The sequence below is a fragment of the Artemia franciscana genome, chromosome 13 (genome assembly GCF_032884065.1).
Source record: "Artemia franciscana chromosome 13, ASM3288406v1, whole genome shotgun sequence".
NCBI classification, from domain to species: Eukaryota; Metazoa; Arthropoda; class Branchiopoda; order Anostraca; family Artemiidae; genus Artemia; species Artemia franciscana.
Window position 1 is genome coordinate 14,906,824 of NC_088875.1, and position 18,465 is coordinate 14,925,288.

Consider the following 18,465-nt stretch of genomic DNA (forward strand, 5'->3'; position numbering starts at 1 on the left):
TATAATGGTCCAAGGGAAAACAATCTGTATTCAGATCTATACCTCATGATTCTAATGATTGCCCTTGAGCTTTGTTGATGGTGATTGCTAATCGACCATTCCCTGTCCCGGTGTCCCGGTCGTCATTTATATCCCCCTGTTTCCCCCGGTGTCCCCGTTGTAGTTGTGTCCCTGTGTCCCGGTCGTCATTTATATTCCCTGTGTCCCGGTCGTCATTTGTATCCCGGTGTCCCGGTCTGTATATACATTCGTTTTTTAGTTTTGTTTTTCTCCTTTATTTTTTTTCCTTTTTTTTCTTTTTTAGTTTATTTAGATTTTTAGATTTTTTAATTTTTTTATTAGTTTTTAGTTTTTTTTTCTTTTTAGTTTTTTTGTAGTTTTTACCTTCTTTTTAGTTTTGTTAGTTTTTTTTTTTACTTATGTTCTGGTCGTCATTTATACTCCCTTTGTCCCGGTGCTTTGTTGATTGCTAATCGAACATTCCTTTTGTCCTGGTCGCTTTCTCTTTGAGTGTCGTCATTTATTTTTTTCTTTTTTAGTTCTTTTAGTTTTTACCTTTTTTAGTTTTTTTTAGTTTTTTAGATGAAAATTTTTTTTAGTTTTTTCCTTTTTTTCTTTTTAGTTTTTTATTGGTTTTTACCTTTATTTTAGCTTATTTTTCAGTTTTTTCCTTTTTTTTTATTTTTTTTTTTATTTTTTTTTTTTTAGTTTTTTACCTTTTTCTAGTTTTTTTAGTTTTTTTAGTTTTTTAGCTTTCTTACTTTTTTTTATTAGTTTTTTAGTTTTTTTGTAGTTTTTTGCCTTTTTTTAGTTTTTTCAGTTTTTTTTTTTAGTTTTTTATTGGTTTTTACCTTTATTTTAGCTTATTTTTCAGTTTTTTCCTTTTTTTTAGTTTTTTTTAGTTTTTAGTTTTTTTTAGTTTTTTACCTTTTTTTAGTTTTTTTAGTTTTTTAGCTTTTTTATTTTTTTTATTAGTTTTTAGTTTTTTTTGTAGTTTTTGCCTTTTTTTAGTTTTTTTAGTTTTTTAGCTTTTTTATTAGTTTTTAGTTTTTTTTGTAGTTTTTGCCTTTTTTTATTTTTTTTAGTTATTTAGCTTTTTTATTTTTTTATTAGTTTTTAGTTTTTTTTTTGTAGTTTTTGCCTTTTTTTAGTTTTTTCAGTTTTGACGTCACCTGATCCAGTTTTTTCAGGTGACGTCACCTGATCCATCCACAGATCCACACACATACAACTTATTTTTATATATATAGATATATATATATATAATATATATATATATATATATATATATATATATATATATATATATATATATATATATATATATATATATATATATATATATATATATATATATATATATATATATATATATATATATATATATATAAATATATAGCTTTCTTTTCTTACTTTCTCTATCAGCCTCAAGCCTGTTTCCCTGCTGTTCTTTTGATTCCTCGGCACGCCTTCTTTTTTTACTTTCTCTTTCAGAAGCAAGTCTGGTTTCGCGTTGCTCTGGTAGTTCCTCGACACGCCTTCGTTGACGTAAATTGCACATTCTTAATCTGGCCATTTCTCTTTGAACCGCAAGCCTGGTTTTGCTTTTTGGTAACATTCTATCTTTTTCAATGTTTTTCAATTTTTCAGTGTTCATTCTAACATTGATGTTAGAAAAAAATTTTACGTGCCAAGCATGCAAACACTCGACAATTTATAATAAAACTCAAAATTATAAATATCTGTTATAAGGTTTTCGAATTACTTTAATCTATTGTCAAAATATATAGAAATATTTATGCAATTCCCAGTTTCTACATTTTTAGTTTCAGTTTGCTTTTCAGTTTACTTTCATTTTTATATATATTTAAGATATAATCTGGCGTAACGGACAGACAACTTATTTTTATATATATAGAAGATAGATTTTTATATATATAGATATAGTTTCTTCTTTAGTTTTTTTTTCTTTTTTTAGTTTTTTCTTTTTTTAGTTTCTTCTTTTTATTGATTTGTTTTCTTCAATTTCTCAATGTTCATTCTAACATTGACACTTGGAAAAATCTTTACGTGCCAAGCATGCTAAAGCTTCAACAATTTAAATTAAACCTCAAATTTTGGGTATCTGTTTTAAGGTTTTCGATTTACTTTAATCTATTGTCAAAATATATTGAAATATTTGTGCAATTCCCAGTTTTTTTTTGGTTTTTTTTCTTTTTTTAGTTTTTAGCTTTTTTAGTTTTTTTTTAGTTTTTTATCTTTTTTATTTTTTTACGTTTTTTCTTTTTAGGTTTTTTCTTTTTTTAATTTTTTTAATTTTTAATTTTTTTTTTTTAGTTTTTTCTCTTAGTTTTTTTTTAGTTTTTTACCATTTTTCTTTTTCGAATTACTTTAATCTATTGTCAAAATATTTCGAAATATTTATGCAATTTCCAGTTTTTACATTCTAGTTTGTTTTCTTTTATATATATAGAAGATATAATCTGGCGTAACGGACAGACAACTTATTTTTATATATATAGATATATATATATATATATATATATATATCTATATTCACAGGTGGGACATAGGGACACAACTACAATGGCGCGTAACTAATATGGCGCGTAACGACTTACGCGCGCGGGGGGGCTTGGGGGGGGCGCAAAGCGCCCCACCAACTAGGTGTTGGGGTGGCGCGAAGCGCCACCCCAACAGCTAGTATATATATATATATATATATATATATCTATATATATAAAAATAAGTTGTTTGTGGGTTATGTCTGTCTGTCGAGTGACGTCGTGTTTGTCCGCATATGACGTCTGAATTATTTCACACTAATACAAAAGAAGAAAAAAAAACTAAAAAAGGTAAAAACTACAAAAAAAAAATAAAAAGAAAAAAAACTAAAAAAGCTGAAAAACTAAAAAAAACTAAAAAAAGGTAAAAAACTAAAAACTAAAAAAAAAACTGAAAAAAACTAAAAAAGGCAAAAACTACATAAAAAAACTAAAAACTAATAAAAAAACTAAAAAAGCTAAAAAACTGAAAAAAACTAAAAAAACTAAAAAAAGGTAAAAAACTAAAAAAAACTAAAAACTAAAAAAGAAAAAAAACTAAACGAAAAAAAATAAAAAAGCTAAAAAAAAAGGCAAAAACCAATAAAAAATCTAAAAAGAAAAAAAGGAAAAAAACTAAAAAAATTTTTCATCATATAATATGACGTCTGAATTATTTCATCATATACCAATTCAAAAACGAATGTATTCAAGCCGATGTAGCTGAGTTGATAAGGCGTTATGTTCCAGGTTCTAGGTTCAAGAGGTTCCAGGTTCGAACTTTGGCTTTAGCATTAAAATAAAAGAAGCAAAAATCTAAAGAAGGTAAAAACTACAAAAAAAACTAAAAAAAAAAAAAAGAAAAAAAACCTAAAAAAGCTTAAAAACTAAAAAAAAACTAAAAAAAGGCAAAAAACTAAAAAAAAAACTAAAAAAAGGAAAAACCATAAAATAAACTAAAAACTAATAAAAAAACTAAAAAAAGGCTAAAAAACTAAAAAAAACTAAAAAAAAACTAAAAAAGGTAAAAACTAAAATAACTAAAAAAGAAAAAAAACTAAAAAAAGGAAAAAAACTGAAAAATAAAGAAGAAAAAGAAAACTAAAAAAATATAAATAAAAATAAAAAAACTAAAAAGATAAAAACTTCAAAAAAAAAACTACAAAGAAAAAAGAAAAAACAAAAAACCTAAAAAAAGGTAAAAACCAATAAAAAAAACTAAAAAGAAAAAAAGGGATAAAATTAAAAATTTATTTCATCATATACCAATTCAAAAACGAATGTATACCGGGATGACGACCGGGACACAAGGAATATAAATGACGACCGGGACGCAGGGACACAACTACAGCGGTGAGGCCGGGGGCACAAGGGGGATATATAAATGACGACGGGGACACAGGCAATGTTCGATTAGCAATCACCATCAACAAAGCTCAAGGGCAATCATTAGAATCATGAGGTATAGACCTGAATATGGATTGTTTTTCCCATGGACAATTATATGTTGCATGTTCAAGAGTCGGTAAACCTGACAATCTATTTATATGCACAGACAATGGGGCAGCGAAGAATGTTGTATATTCACAAATTTTACGTCGTTAAAAACATAAATTGACTTTGCATCCAGTTGAACTTTATCCTTTTCAATCTTAGACATCGCGACGGATGAAAACTCGGAACAATCTATATATATAAAAATAAGTTGTCTGTGTATGTGTGGGTCTGTCTGTCGGGTGACGTCATGTTTGTGTGTCGACTAACGCCATGTTTTCAACTGACGAAATTACAGACCGGGACATCGGGACACAAATGACGACCGGGACACCGGCACATAGGGAATATAAATGACGACACTCAAAGAGAAAGCGACCGGGACAAAAGGAATGTTCGATTAGCAATCAACAAAGCACCGGGACACAAATGACGACCGGGACACAGGGAATATAAATGACGACCAGGACATAAGTAAAAAAAAAACTAAAAATACTAAAAAAAAGGTAAAAACTACAAAAAAACTAAAAAGAAAAAAAAACCTAAAAACTAATAAAAAACTAAAAAATCTAAAAATCTAAATAAACTAAAAAAGAAAAAAAGGAAAAAAGGAAAAAAATAAAGGAGAAAAATAAAACTAAAAAACGAATGTATATAAAGACCGGGACACCGGGATACAAATGACGACCGGGACACAGGGAATATAAATGACGACCGGGACACAGGGACACAACTACAACGAGGACGCCGGGGGGCACAGGGGGATATAAATGACGACCGGGACACCGGGACACAAGGAATATAAATGACGCCCGGGACACTCAAAGAGAAATCACAGACTGGGACACCGGGACACAAATGACGACCGGGACACAGGGAATATAAATGGCGACCGGGACACAGGGACAAAACTACAGCAATCACCATCAACAAAGCTCAAGGGCAATCATTAGAATCATGAGGTATAGATCTGAATACGGATTGTTTTCCCATGGACCATTATATGTTGCATGTTCAAGAGTCGGTAAACCTGACAATCTATTTATATGCACAGACAATGGGACAGCAAAGAATGTTGTATATTCGCAAGTTTTACGTAGTTAAAAACATATATATATATATATATATATATATATATATATATATATATATATATATATATATATATATATATATATATATATATATACTAGCTGTTGGGGTGGCGCTTCGCGCAACCCCAACACCTAGTTGGTGGGGCGCTTCGCGCCCCCCCAAGCCCCCCCGCGCGCGTAAGTCGTTACGCGCCATATTAGTTACGCGCCATTGCAGTTGTGTCCCTGTGTCCCACCTGTGAATATAGATAGATTTATATATGTGTTTCAAACTACGTAAAAATTGCGAATATACAACATTCTTGGCTTTCCCATTATCTGTCCATATACAAAGCCAAATGTACTAATAATGACGTCATATGCAAACGCTCTTTTTACAAACAAATAAACATGCATACACACAACTCGTTTTTATATAGATAGATAGATAGATAGATACAATACAAATTAACTACGTAAAACTTGAGAATATACAACAGTCTTCGCTGTCCCATTGTCTGTGCGTATAAATAGATTGTCAGGTTTACCGACCCTCAAAGATGCAACATACAATTGTACATTGGTAAAGCAATCTGTATTAAGATCTATACCGCATTTTTCTAGTGATTGCCCTTGAGCTTTGTTGATGGTGGTTGCAAATGCTAATCGAATTGGGAATTGCAATCTTTTAAATTGAAAAAGCAGATCCGTTGGAATCATGGGAATGCGAGGAATAAGAACAGCCTCACCCTCATAAGGCCCTGTCAAGATTGTGGCCTCTATTAGGTTTTCCATTGTTTTTTTTTACGGCAAGTCGCGTGCCATTGCAAAGCTTTGGTGGGTTGATATTTCTTAAAAGTATTATTGGTACGCCTATTTTTAGTTGTAGCACGTGTGGTGGAAACCCTGAAGGATCTATGGAATTTAAAAATTCAGATGGATAATTAACCGCTTCATTTGGTTCCAAAATACAAATTAACTGCGTAAAACTTGCGAATATACAACATTCTTCGCTGTCCAATTGTCGCTGCATATAAATAGATTGTCAGGTTTACCGACCCTCGAACATGCAACGTACAATTGTCCATGGGAAAAACAATCAGTATTAAGATCTATACCACATTTTTCTAATGATTGACCTTGAGCTTTGTTAATGGTGATTGCAAATGCTAATCGAATTGGGAATTGTAATCTTTTAAATTGAAAAGGCAGATCCGTTGGAATCATGGGAATGCGAGGAATAAGAACAGCCTCACCCTCAAAAGGCCCTGTCAAGATTGTGGCCTCTATTAGGTTTTCCATTGTTTTTTTTACGGCAAGTCGAGTGCCATTGCAAAGCTTTGGTGGGTTTATATTTCTTAAAAGTATTATTGGTACGCCTATTTTTAGTTGTAGCACGTGTGGTGGAAACCCTGAAAGATCTATGGAATTTAAAAATTCAGATGGATAATTAACTGCTTCATTTGGTTCCAAAACTGTGTCGACTGACTTGTAAAGGACTGCCTGGTCTCGAATCTTGGTCAAAACAATATTGTTGATTTCGTGGATGTCTATATTTTTGGGTGCGAGAATCGGTCTTTCACTTAGCCATTTATTATTTTTATAATTTTTTAGAATATTCGGAAATTCTTTTTCAATCAATTCATTTTTGGACGTCACTAAATTACAGAAATCAGCAGGTAGTTGTATACGTCCTGAAATTGAGTCTACTGGGAGCTTTCCGTTTCCCATTGCCAGCAATTGATCTGAAAATGTTTGACCAGAGTCATCGTTTTGCAATCGGACACGCATATTTGTAGTTAATTTTAATGTTTTTACGTGTGCCCATAAATTAGAATTTTTCAGGCAAGCATTCATTTCGTCTGCAGGAGTTGATCTAGGTATTATAGGTAATGTTTGCCTGAAATCTCCCGCAAGCAATATTAATGTGCTGCCAAAGGGTTTCGACTTCCCTCGCAAATCTTTCAAGCATTGATCCAGAGCCTCGAGCGATTTTTTGTGTGCCATTGTGCACTCATCCCAAATAATAAGTTTGCATTGCTGCAATACTTTACCCATCCCAGATGATTTGGAAATATTGCACGTAGAGTTTCTGTAGAATGCAAGTTCAGAGGCAATTTCAAAGCAGAATGAGCAGTTCTTCCACCAGGCAGCAATGTTGCGGCTATTCCGGACGACGCAATTGCCAACGCTATATCATTTTTTGATCGAATTGATGCCAGAATCAGTTTTATCACAAACGTTTTACCAGTACCTCCTGGCGCATCCAAAAAGAAAATTTGTCCAACGTTGTTATCGACACAATGCATTATCGTATCATAAATGTCTTTTTGTTCCGACGTTAACTTGGAAATGTTATTTTGTACATACGACAATAGATCACTCGTACTGTAACTTTGTTCACGATCCAATTCTACACATGTCGAAACAGCAGCCATACTGTTAGGTGAAGGCATTCCCAAATCCTGAAGAGGTTTGTTTGCCATATGTACGCACAAATCTTCTATAACAACTAAAGTGCAGTTATAAATTTCTGATGTAAAATCAAAAGTCATATCTGACGTCTCTAACTGTTTTCGATGGAGTATATCTTCGGACATTTTTGACTTATATTTTTCCCATAACTCTGTAGGAGCTGATGGAGAGCAAGTTGTTAAAATGATGCCAAACAATGCACGAATTTGACTTGGGGTTGACGTTTCGCACGCGTCATTGATGCATTTATCCCAGTGTTGGTCATTCTCCAATAAATTCAGAGCTTGGCATGCACTACGGTAAGTGTCATGTATAGTACCATTTACAGTCCTCAAATACTCAAAGGATGTCGGACCGGGTACATTCACCAAAAGCAGGCGTAGAAAGAAGCATTCATGTTGATTGGGGTGAACGGTGTAGAGTCTTCCTATCGTGGTATCTTTGAAGATGGTAGGTTGGCCGTCGACTGACTTACCCTGTTTTCGACGTTCAAATACTTTATTTTTAGTATTCCACGTGTAATACGAAGGCACTTCAGTATACAGCAGTTTTTTTGCAAAAGAATCATTTTTGCAAAGCGAAAAAAAAGCTGTTAATGTTGTATCCGGTGGATTCAGGACTCTTTGTTGCACGTTGGTTTCCGTGAAATAAACACGTTGACCATTCTGTAAATGTACCGCTAAGTGAACAACAGCTGGACTACGTTCATGTATCGGAAATGAAAGAATTCGCCAAACAGCTTCATTACTGCTTATGTATCTTCCAGCCTGATATTGTACGATTTCATCGAAATCTTTGATTTCGGGCTGCAAGCCAAAAACTGCCATGTCACTGCCTTTGTTGACGTATTTACATATGTATTTGATTGCCTTTACGGAGTTACAGTATTCAACGTTTATGTGTGCATTAAATGTTTTTGATAATAAAGGGGAATATGGAACAACCCACTGGTTATCTACTTCGATGGTGGTACCGTTACGCTTCTTTATTATTGCTGTTTTACCGCCATCTTCAGTAGATCTTCTTCTATATTGTGGGTAACCATCATTGCCAGTAATTGTGTTTGATACTAAAAGTCGAGGATATTGCTTTGTGCACCTTCCTTTGGTCATGCATGGTGAATTTTCGTTCAGTGCACCGCAAGGTCCATCTATCATATTTTTTACAATAATATCATGTAACCCCTTATCGACATTTTTATCAGGTATTTCAGCGGAAATCACATCATCAATTTCGTTCGAAGTAATTTTTTTATGTAGCCAGATTAGTATATGTGCGTGTGGCAAACCTCGTTTTTGCCATTCCACTGAGTACATCCAGCATCGCACTGACCCAAACACTTCAAGTTTTACAATGTAGTTTATCAGTGATTTCAACTTTTGCCGGAAGACACGGGCCGTAATGTCATGCCTATGAACCGCCGATTGTCCTTGAAGTAAAAGCTGCAGTATCTCGTCCCAAGATTGATTACATGTAAATGTAATAAATAAATCTGGACGACCATAGAGACGAACATACGCAATAGCATCTTGAGCATATTCATGCATATGACGGGGACTGCCAGCATATGACGAAGGTAAAATTGTTAATCTTTCAACGTTTGTGGTATTACCGTCATTTATAACTGCATCTCGCAAATGAATGTATTGTTCAGAGCGGAGCTTGGTCTGATTCAGGCGGATATATAGCAAACGTTCTGATTCAATTTTAGCATACATATCAACGACGAATTGGTGAAACAATTCACGGCATTTTAAAATATAATTTTCTTCATCCTGCCGAATCATTAGTCTATAGGAATAATAATGCATTGCACTGCATTTCTTATTCATTTCTTTGTTAGTGGCTGGATTCATCAATTTAATATTAAAGTGATAGCCGTCGGCTCCATCCCAAAAAATGATAGGATATTGTAGGGCATCGTAGCATCGATGAGTTTCAGCAATTCTTAACAACTGAGCGTTTCGCTTATGAAGAATAATATCTCGAGGTAAAAACTGATCACCGACCATAACGATTGCCACTTCGTCGATAGTTGGAGCATTGTATCTACGCAAATGTTGGCCAGGAGGCGTTTTGTCAGTGGAAATAACAATTTTATGCGTATCAGTAGGCATCAAATCGATGGCTGTTTTGAACAGACGCACTAAATTATTATTTTCGTGGAAAAGATGTTGCAATTGGGAAACGATTGTCCTTTCAACGTTGGGAGAAATTTCGCTACGTGCATTCAATTCAGAATTTCTATCACTGATGAAGTACAATTGTAAAAATTTATGATTCTCGCCTGAGAATGGTAGAAGGGACCCTGCTCTATGATAAATTTGCCCTTTTACTTTGAAAGTAGACATAAATTGATCTGGATTTCGATTTGGGCTCCAAACGACGTCATTTGGAAACATGAGTTGTATTTTCTGATTTTTGACAAAAAACGCTTAGATTCTGACGTAGTTCCAGTAAGGAAAGTCTTCAATGGCTCTGGTGGTGCAGCCAATAGAGGAAGTTTAAATTTTCCTGAGGCGCAACACATTCCCATTGTTTCACCATTGTATTTCAAGGCCTTGCAATAGGGACAAATTTTAGACATTGTCCCGATTTGAACACATCTACTCAAGCTATAATCATCGACTGGGTTGTACCTGAATGCCAGGCGATAACTTTCAGGTTGCTCTGATTCCTCGGCACGCTTTCTTTTCTTACTTTCTCTATCAGCAGCAAGCCTGATTTCTTGCTGTTCTTGTGATTCCTCGGCACGCTTTCTTTTCTTACTTTCTCTATCAGCAGCAAGCCTGATTTCTTGCTGTTCTTGTAATTCCTCGGCACGCCTTCTTTTTTCACTTTCTCTTTTAGCAGCAAGTCTGCTTCCGCGTTGCTCTGGTAGTTCCTCGGCACGCTTTCTGTTCTTTCTTTCTCTATCAGCCTCAAGCCTGTTTCCTTGCTGTTGTTTTGATTCCTCGGCACGCTTTCTGTTCTTTCTTTCTCTATCAGCCTCAAGCCTGTTTCCTTGCGGTTCTTTTGATTCCTCGGAACGCCTTCTTTTTTCACTTTCTCTTTTAGCAGCAAGTCTGCTTTCGCGTTGCTCTGGTAGTTCCTCGGCACGCTTTCTTTTCTGACTTTCTCTATCAGCAGCAAGTTTTTTGGCATAGACTCTTTGAGCATCTTCATCGGCTTTTGCCATTGTAAGTTCATCAGTCATTGTAAACTTAAACATTAATAGATTTCTACGTGAACATATGTCTTAAATATCTTGAATGACGTCACCGTCAAAGCAAAAATGACGACGACTAATTTCATGACGTCAGTCAACACAAAAACATGGCGTCACCTGATCCACAGACAGACACACAGACAGACAACTTATTTTTATATATATAGATATAGATATATATATATATATATATATATATATATATATATATATATATATATATATATATATATATATATATATATATATATATATCACAGGTGGGACATAGGGACACAACTACAATGGCGCGTAACTAATATGGTGCGTAACGACTTACGCGCGCGGGGGGGCTTGAGGGGGGCGCGAAGCGCCCCCACCAACTAGGTGTTGGGGTGACGCAAAGCGCCACCTCAACAGCTAGTATATATATATATATATATGTATATATATATATATATATATATATATATATATATATATATATATATATATATATAGAATAAGTTGTTTGTCTGTCTGTCGACTGACGTCATGTTTGTGTGTCGACTGACGTCATGTTTGTCGACTGACGTCATTATAAGGATTGAGCTGTATGTCGTCATGAAGTTGTTTGTCGTCTGACGTCATGTTTGTCGACTAACGAAACTACAGACCGGGACACCGGGACACAAATGACGTGTTATGTCTGTTATAACGTAATAGAGGCAACAATCTTGACAGGGCCTTTTGAGGGTGAGGCTTTTCTTATTCCATGCATTCTCATGATTCCAATGGATCTGCCTTTTCAACCTAAAAGATTGCAATTCCCAATTTGATTAGCATATTTAGTTTTCAGTCCAGAACCACTAAAGCTATTATGTAAATATCAAAAATATTTATGTTGTCTGAGCAATAATTTTTAGTTTTTATTTCAAAATAGAAAATTACCTGACAATTTTAGAATTATATCTATCTATATATATAAAAATAAGTTGTCTGTCTGTGGATCAGGTGACGTCATGTTTCTGTGTCGACTGGCGTCATGAAGTTAGTTGTCGTCATTTTTGCTATGACGGTGACGTCATTAAAGATATTTAAGACATATATGTTCACGTAGAAATCTATTAATGTTTAAGTTTAAAATGACTGATGAACTTACAATGGCAAAAGCCGATGAAGATGCTCAAAGAGTCTATGCCAAAAAACTTGCTGCTGATAGAGAAAGTCAGAAAAGAAAGCGTGCCGAGGAATCAAAAGAACAGCAAGGAAACAGGCTTGAGGCTAAAGAACGCAAAACCGCGCAGTTAGATGAAGATCCACCTGGACAGCGAGAGTCAAAACATATCAAAACTGAAAATGATAGCGATGATGATCGGGTTTGGGATCTTGACTTGGATAAGGTCATCAATGCCTACCAGATTTTAGTTAAAAAAACAAAGGTTCGGCGATATGTATTTCATAGTGAAGCTGAAAAATAAAGAAGAAAAAGAAAACTGAAAAAAGAAAAAATGTAAAAAACTAAAAAATACTAAAAAGAAAAAACACTCAAAGAGAAATTACAGACCGGGACACAAATGACGACCGGGACAGAGGGAATATAAATAACGACCGGGACACTCAAGGAGAAATTACAGACTGGGATACCGGGACACAAATGACGACCGGGACACAGGCAATATAAATGACGACCAGGACACAGGTATTTAAGAATATCGTTCAAAGACAAATTTTTAATTGTAAGAAGACCGTTGAAAGAGAAATTTCTAATTGTAAAATGACTGAAGAACCTACAATGGCAACACCCGAGGAAGCTGCTCAAAACGAATGTATTCACGCCGAAGTAGCTGAGTTGGTAAAGCGTTATGTTTCAGGTTCTAGGTCCGAGAGGCTCCAGTTTTGAACCTTGGCTTTAGCATTAATACAAAAGAAGAAAAAAACTAAAAAAGGTAAAAACTACAAAAAAACTAAAAAGAAAATATATATATATATATTTATATATATCATCTTTTCCACAAAAATAATAATTTAGTGTTTCTGCTTAAAAACAGCAATCGAATTGATGCCTCCTGATACGCAACTATCAACAAAGTGGCAATCGTTGTGGTCGGTGATCAGTTCTTACCTCGAGATAATATTCTTTATAGGTGAAACAATCAGTTGACAAGAATTGCTTAAACTCATCGATGCTACGATGCCCTACAATATCCGGACGAATATAAATGACGCCCGGGACACTCAAATAAAAATCACAGACTGGGACACCGGGACACAAATGACGACGGGGACACAGGGAATATAAATGACGACCCGGACACAGGGATACAACTACAACGGGGACGCCGGGGGCACAGGGGGATATATAAATGACGACGGCAACAAAGGAAATGGTCGATTAGCAATCACCATCAACAAAGCTCAAGGGCAATCAATGGAATCATGAGGTATAGATCTGAATACGGATTGTTTTCCCATGGACCATTATGCGTTGCATTTTCAAGAGTCGGTAAACCTGACAATCTATTTATATGCACAGACGATGGGACAGCAAAGAATTTTGTATATTCGCAAGTTTTACGTAGTTAAAAACACACATATATATATATATATATATATATATATATATATATATATATATATATATATATATATATATATATATATATATATATATATATATATATATATATATATATATATATATATATATATATATATATATATATATATATATATATATATATATATATATATATATATATATATATATATATATATATATATATATATATATATATATCTATATATCTATATTCACAGGTGGGACATAGGGACACAACTACAATGGCGCGTAACTAATATGGCGCGTAACGACTTACGCGCGCGGGGGGGCTTGGGGGGGCGCGAAGCGCCAACCCAACAGCTAGTATATATATATATATATATATATATATATATATATATATATATATATATATATATATATATATATATATATATATACTACCTGACCCCTGCCACGTGTTACTGGGGCGCGAAGCGCCACACGTGCAGTGTCTACTAGCCTCCCCCCACCTCCTAGGCCCCCTCAACCCCTCAATCCCGCAACATCCACCCCTAAACTTCCCCAACCCCCAACCACTAAATCCCCCGCCCCATAAGCCCCCTTTAAACCAACCCCCTCTCCTCCCACCCCCCAAAATTTTTTTTTTTTCTTTTTTTTTTTGGTTTAGTAAAACTTGCGGATATACAACATTCTTTGCTGTCCAATTGTCTGTGCATATAAATAGATTGTCAGGTTTACCGTTGTTAATACAGTTATAAAGATGTACTGTTTGTCTGTTACACTATTGAAAATAAAAAAAAGGGAGAAAACTAAAAAACAGAATAAAATAGAAGAAAAATAAAAAAAAACTAAAAAAAGAAGAAAAAAACAAAAAAAAGCAAAAAAAAACTAAAAAAAAAAGAAAATAAGAAAAAAGAAAAAAAAGTTCGAACATGGGCACTATTAGGGCGCTTCTACTATATTTCAACAGTTCTGGGGGTATGCCATCGTTGCCGGCTGCCTTTCCGTTTTTCAAAGGCTTTAGAGCCTCTTTTACTTCACTCAGCAAGAGAGATCCGGAATATATTCCAAGATCGAACAATGTTTCTTCAGGGATATTTAAAGAAGTTGTGGGAAGCACCTGATTTAATACCTCGCTGAAATGCTCTGTCCAGCATCGGATTATGTCATTCGCCTGGGTTAATAAGATCCCTTCTTTGTTTTCAACTTGGGTCGAAGAAGCCTTCGAAATACCCGCAAGCTCCTTGGTTATAGCGTACACAGTACGACTATCTCCCCGCGTGGCGGTTACTTTCAGCCTGATCAGCCATAGTTTCGAGGTACACCCTCTTATCATTCCTTGTTTATTGAGACGCTTATACTGCGCTTTTAGATCATCTAGATATTCTCTAGTGCATGTCGTATTATGCTCAATTCTCTACGAGAATTTTGACTTCTGCCCTTTGATCAATGATACTTCTTGTGCCGCCTCTTTCAGGGATTCGACGATCTTTTCCCATTGATTATCAATTGACAACTCGTCCCTTAGTACGGAAAACTTATTTAACAAAGTAGATGTATACTCTTGTATTGCATATGGGTCCAGTAGTTTTCTCACATTAAATGTTTTTACTCACCGCTAGGGCTTTATGACAGTTTTTAGTCATAATCTGATAGAGTGCTGAATTACATATTCATTCCTTTCTTCTTTATTTATATACATATACAGAATCCAGAAAAATATAATTTAATACGATTGTTCCACTGCAATTCCAAAAGAAGATAGGATAGGATATACAATCAACATAGTTGGGAATACAGTAGATAACAATTTCCGTCAAAAGTTTATCGTTGAAAGACCGTCTTCCCTACTTTGCCTTTTTTCTCCCTTGGGCTTATCTAAGGCGCCTTTATAATGTTATGAAACATACTGAGTTGTTGGGCTATCTCCATGTGGCCAATCCTATCGGAAGTGGACGAAAGCGCTCTCCATTCTTATTATTATAAATCTTGAGAGTACCTCCTTGGTCTCTCTCTTTGGGCCAGAAATCCAGGAGTAACCTCAAAACATGGAGCTACAAGTCCCCATACCACCATTATTGAAATGCAAAATGAAATAAAGAATTTCCTTGGTTGGAACCATAATTTTTCTTCTCTGATATTTTCTTAAAGTGTAATTTATTTATTCACTGGATGATCTTATTTTTTTGTTGTTGTGTATATTGTGTTACATTCCATTGTGTTTCTTTATTTTTTTTCCTCTTTTTTTAGTCATTTATCCATTCTCACATTTTAAACATTCAAAAATCCATTCATTTCAAATACAGCACTCATTTCAGCATTTCAAATCATCTACATTTTTTCCAATTCTTAAACTCGTGGCGCTAGATACCTCTAAATTTCCGATTTGCCGATAGTCTTTTATCGAAGTTTTTAGAGTGATATTGGATCTTCTTTTGAAAGCGCCAATAGTAAAACTTTGGGATAACTTCCTGAGGATCGAAGTGCAACATCGGATGAAGCTGTTCTTTAAGAACTCTATTTTTCACTTCCCAGCTTCAAGATAATTGGATCGAACTGTGTGCCTTGGTTTCTTGTTGATTAGACAGTTGGAGGCACAGTACAAGAAAGAACCTTTATCACCGAGTTTCACATTCAAATACGATACCATCTTCATGTAGCGTATGTCGTGCTCCTTTGGACAAAAGGAACAGCATTTACTTCGCTAATCGTAGATTCTCAAGTGGTAAACTTGAAAATTTTATTCAAATCTACTATTTTTAACCTAACTTTAGAAATTTCTACTTATAATTTTTTACAGACAATTCTTTGCATCTTCCTGGCAGCATTAAAGATGGGGAAAGATGTCGCAGGATTGCAAGATTCTACCATGTATGCAATTCTAATCTCGCAAGTTCAAAAACGAGGCTGTTGAAAACAACTACACAGTATTTTATTAAAATATCACACTTAAACCAAATTTTAAAAATCCATGATTATGTCTGACTTTTCATTTTCTCGATGAACAGACTAGCTGAATATTCATGAGACAATGTATGTATCCATAAAAATTGCTGAAAGTTTTATTTGACGAAATTGACGTCCGATTAAATATTTATTACCCTTTCATTGACATATAAGTTGTTCCTGAAAAAAATATTCTCCTAGGTTGAACTTGATTGTTTATTCTCTGAACGTCTATTCTTGACTATATATAGAATGGACTCAAACAGCTACTATAAGCCACCAATGTCAGCTGTATTCACTTCGTGAAGCTGCATTTTTATATATCTTTTCATAAAAAAATAAAAATTAATACCTTTTTTTTGTCAAGCTGGGATCAGGTAAGATTTTCCATATTATTTCGATGTGATAGCTCCTCTCTTTAGGGTCTTTTATTAAATATAGGGTTATATAGGGTCAATTTAGTGTCTTTTATAGGGTTTTATAGGGTTTATAGGGTTATATAGAAAGGTTTATAGGATTAGGGATATAAGAATATCAGACGTCCGTCTGAAAGTCCGGGAAATAAATTGCATTCATTCATTCATTATGAATTATGCTATGATATGTACAAATACCAAGTTTTTCATATGTTTGATTATCCGGATTTCGCACAACAATTATTCCAGATAATCGAGTTTCTATTGTATTTTAAAACTTTGAGAGATTTTTAAATTCAAAATCACTCACTCATGGGGCATTCGACTACGAGGAATATCATAAATGAGGTCAAACTGTTAACTTACATGGCTGGCAAGCATGGTTGCTGACATTATTTCCTGCTCATCTTTAGGGAGATCCTCGATCTTCAGACTCAATGTCTAAAAAAAATAAAATTACATACAACTGCAACATGAACATCATATCGCATCTTATAACAAGGGAAAAAGCATAAATTAAAAAAAAAACATAGATGAACTATGTAGAATCTAGATGAATAGAAAAAAAAAATGTGAAAAATCTCAAGATTCCAGGAAAGTGGCAATTTTTATTTCAGCTTCCAAATAAACTGGAGATCTTAAGGTGCAAGACTTTAAAAGGGACCAAGCCCTATGTCATCTAGGTTCATATAGGCGTTTATTTCCATCACACTTTCCTGAGTCTAGACGCGGTTAAATTCTGGTGCTGAAAATGACAATATTACAGGGCGTTATCGAAAATTCGCACGAAACATTGGAGGATCACGGATTACAATTAACAATCACTTAAGCTCTTAAGATGACTTACTTCTAAAAAGAACGGGCTCGTCAAATCCTAACTGAAACCAAGAAAGGGAGCAGATTCGATGTATTAAGTAATTAAATAAAAAAAAAGTTTTTTAAAATGCAAGTAAGGAGCGACATTAAAACTTAAAACGAAAAGAAATTATTTCGTATATGAATAGGGTTGTCCCCTCCTCAACCACTCGCTCTTTACGCTAGTTTGACTCTTTGTCACAGTTCTACCTTTTAAAACAGTAAAAACTTTAGCGTAAAGGGCGCATAATACGGAATAATTTCTGTTCGTTTTAAGTTTTAATGTCGCTCATTAGTTACAGTTTAAAAACCTTGTTTTTCTTTTATTTAATTTCTGGACACTTTGAATTAAAGCCTGTTTTGATTTTGGATCACCGCACATGAATAATTAAAACGAAATTTGCATATTATTTTTTTTTGGCAAAAGTTTCGATTGGACAATTATGAAAAAAGAGGTTGGGGAGGAAGCCTAGTTGGCGTCCCATTTTTGGTTACTTAAAAATGCAACTAGAACTATTTATTTTTTACGAACATTTTTATTAGTAACAAATATACGTAACTTACGAGTCAACTTTCCCTTCATGGAAATTCTCTTCCCTCATGATATATTCCTCCATGGAAAGATCCTCCCACGTAACCCCCTCCCCCAACCCGTCCCAAGGCGAAAAAGTCCCCCTGAAAACGTCTGCAGACTTCCCAATAACCTTTATTATACGTAAACAATGGTCAAAGTTTGTAACTTGCAGCCCCTCCCCAGGGGACTGTGGGGAATTAAGTCGTCCCCAAAGACATAGTTATTAGGTTTTTCGACTATATGGAACAAAATGGATATCTCAAAATCTTGATCCTGTGTCTTTAGGAAAAAATAAGCGTGGGAATAAGTTGTTTGTGGGTTATGTCTGTCTGTCGAGTGACGTCGTGTTTGTCCGCA

The 18,465-nt window shown here is 34.4% G+C and overlaps 1 protein-coding gene across 1 annotated transcript in view; it reads right to left on the reverse strand.

Annotated features, from left to right (window-relative positions):
- Positions 1-18,465, reverse strand: part of LOC136034567 (oxysterol-binding protein-related protein 9-like) — a 176,211-nt gene that overhangs the window by 124,439 nt on the left and 33,307 nt on the right. Inside the window, exon 4 of the mRNA XM_065715810.1 lies at positions 17,046-17,120. Coding sequence (XP_065571882.1) covers positions 17,046-17,120 — 75 coding nt within the window. The remainder of the gene's footprint in view (positions 1-17,045; positions 17,121-18,465) is intronic.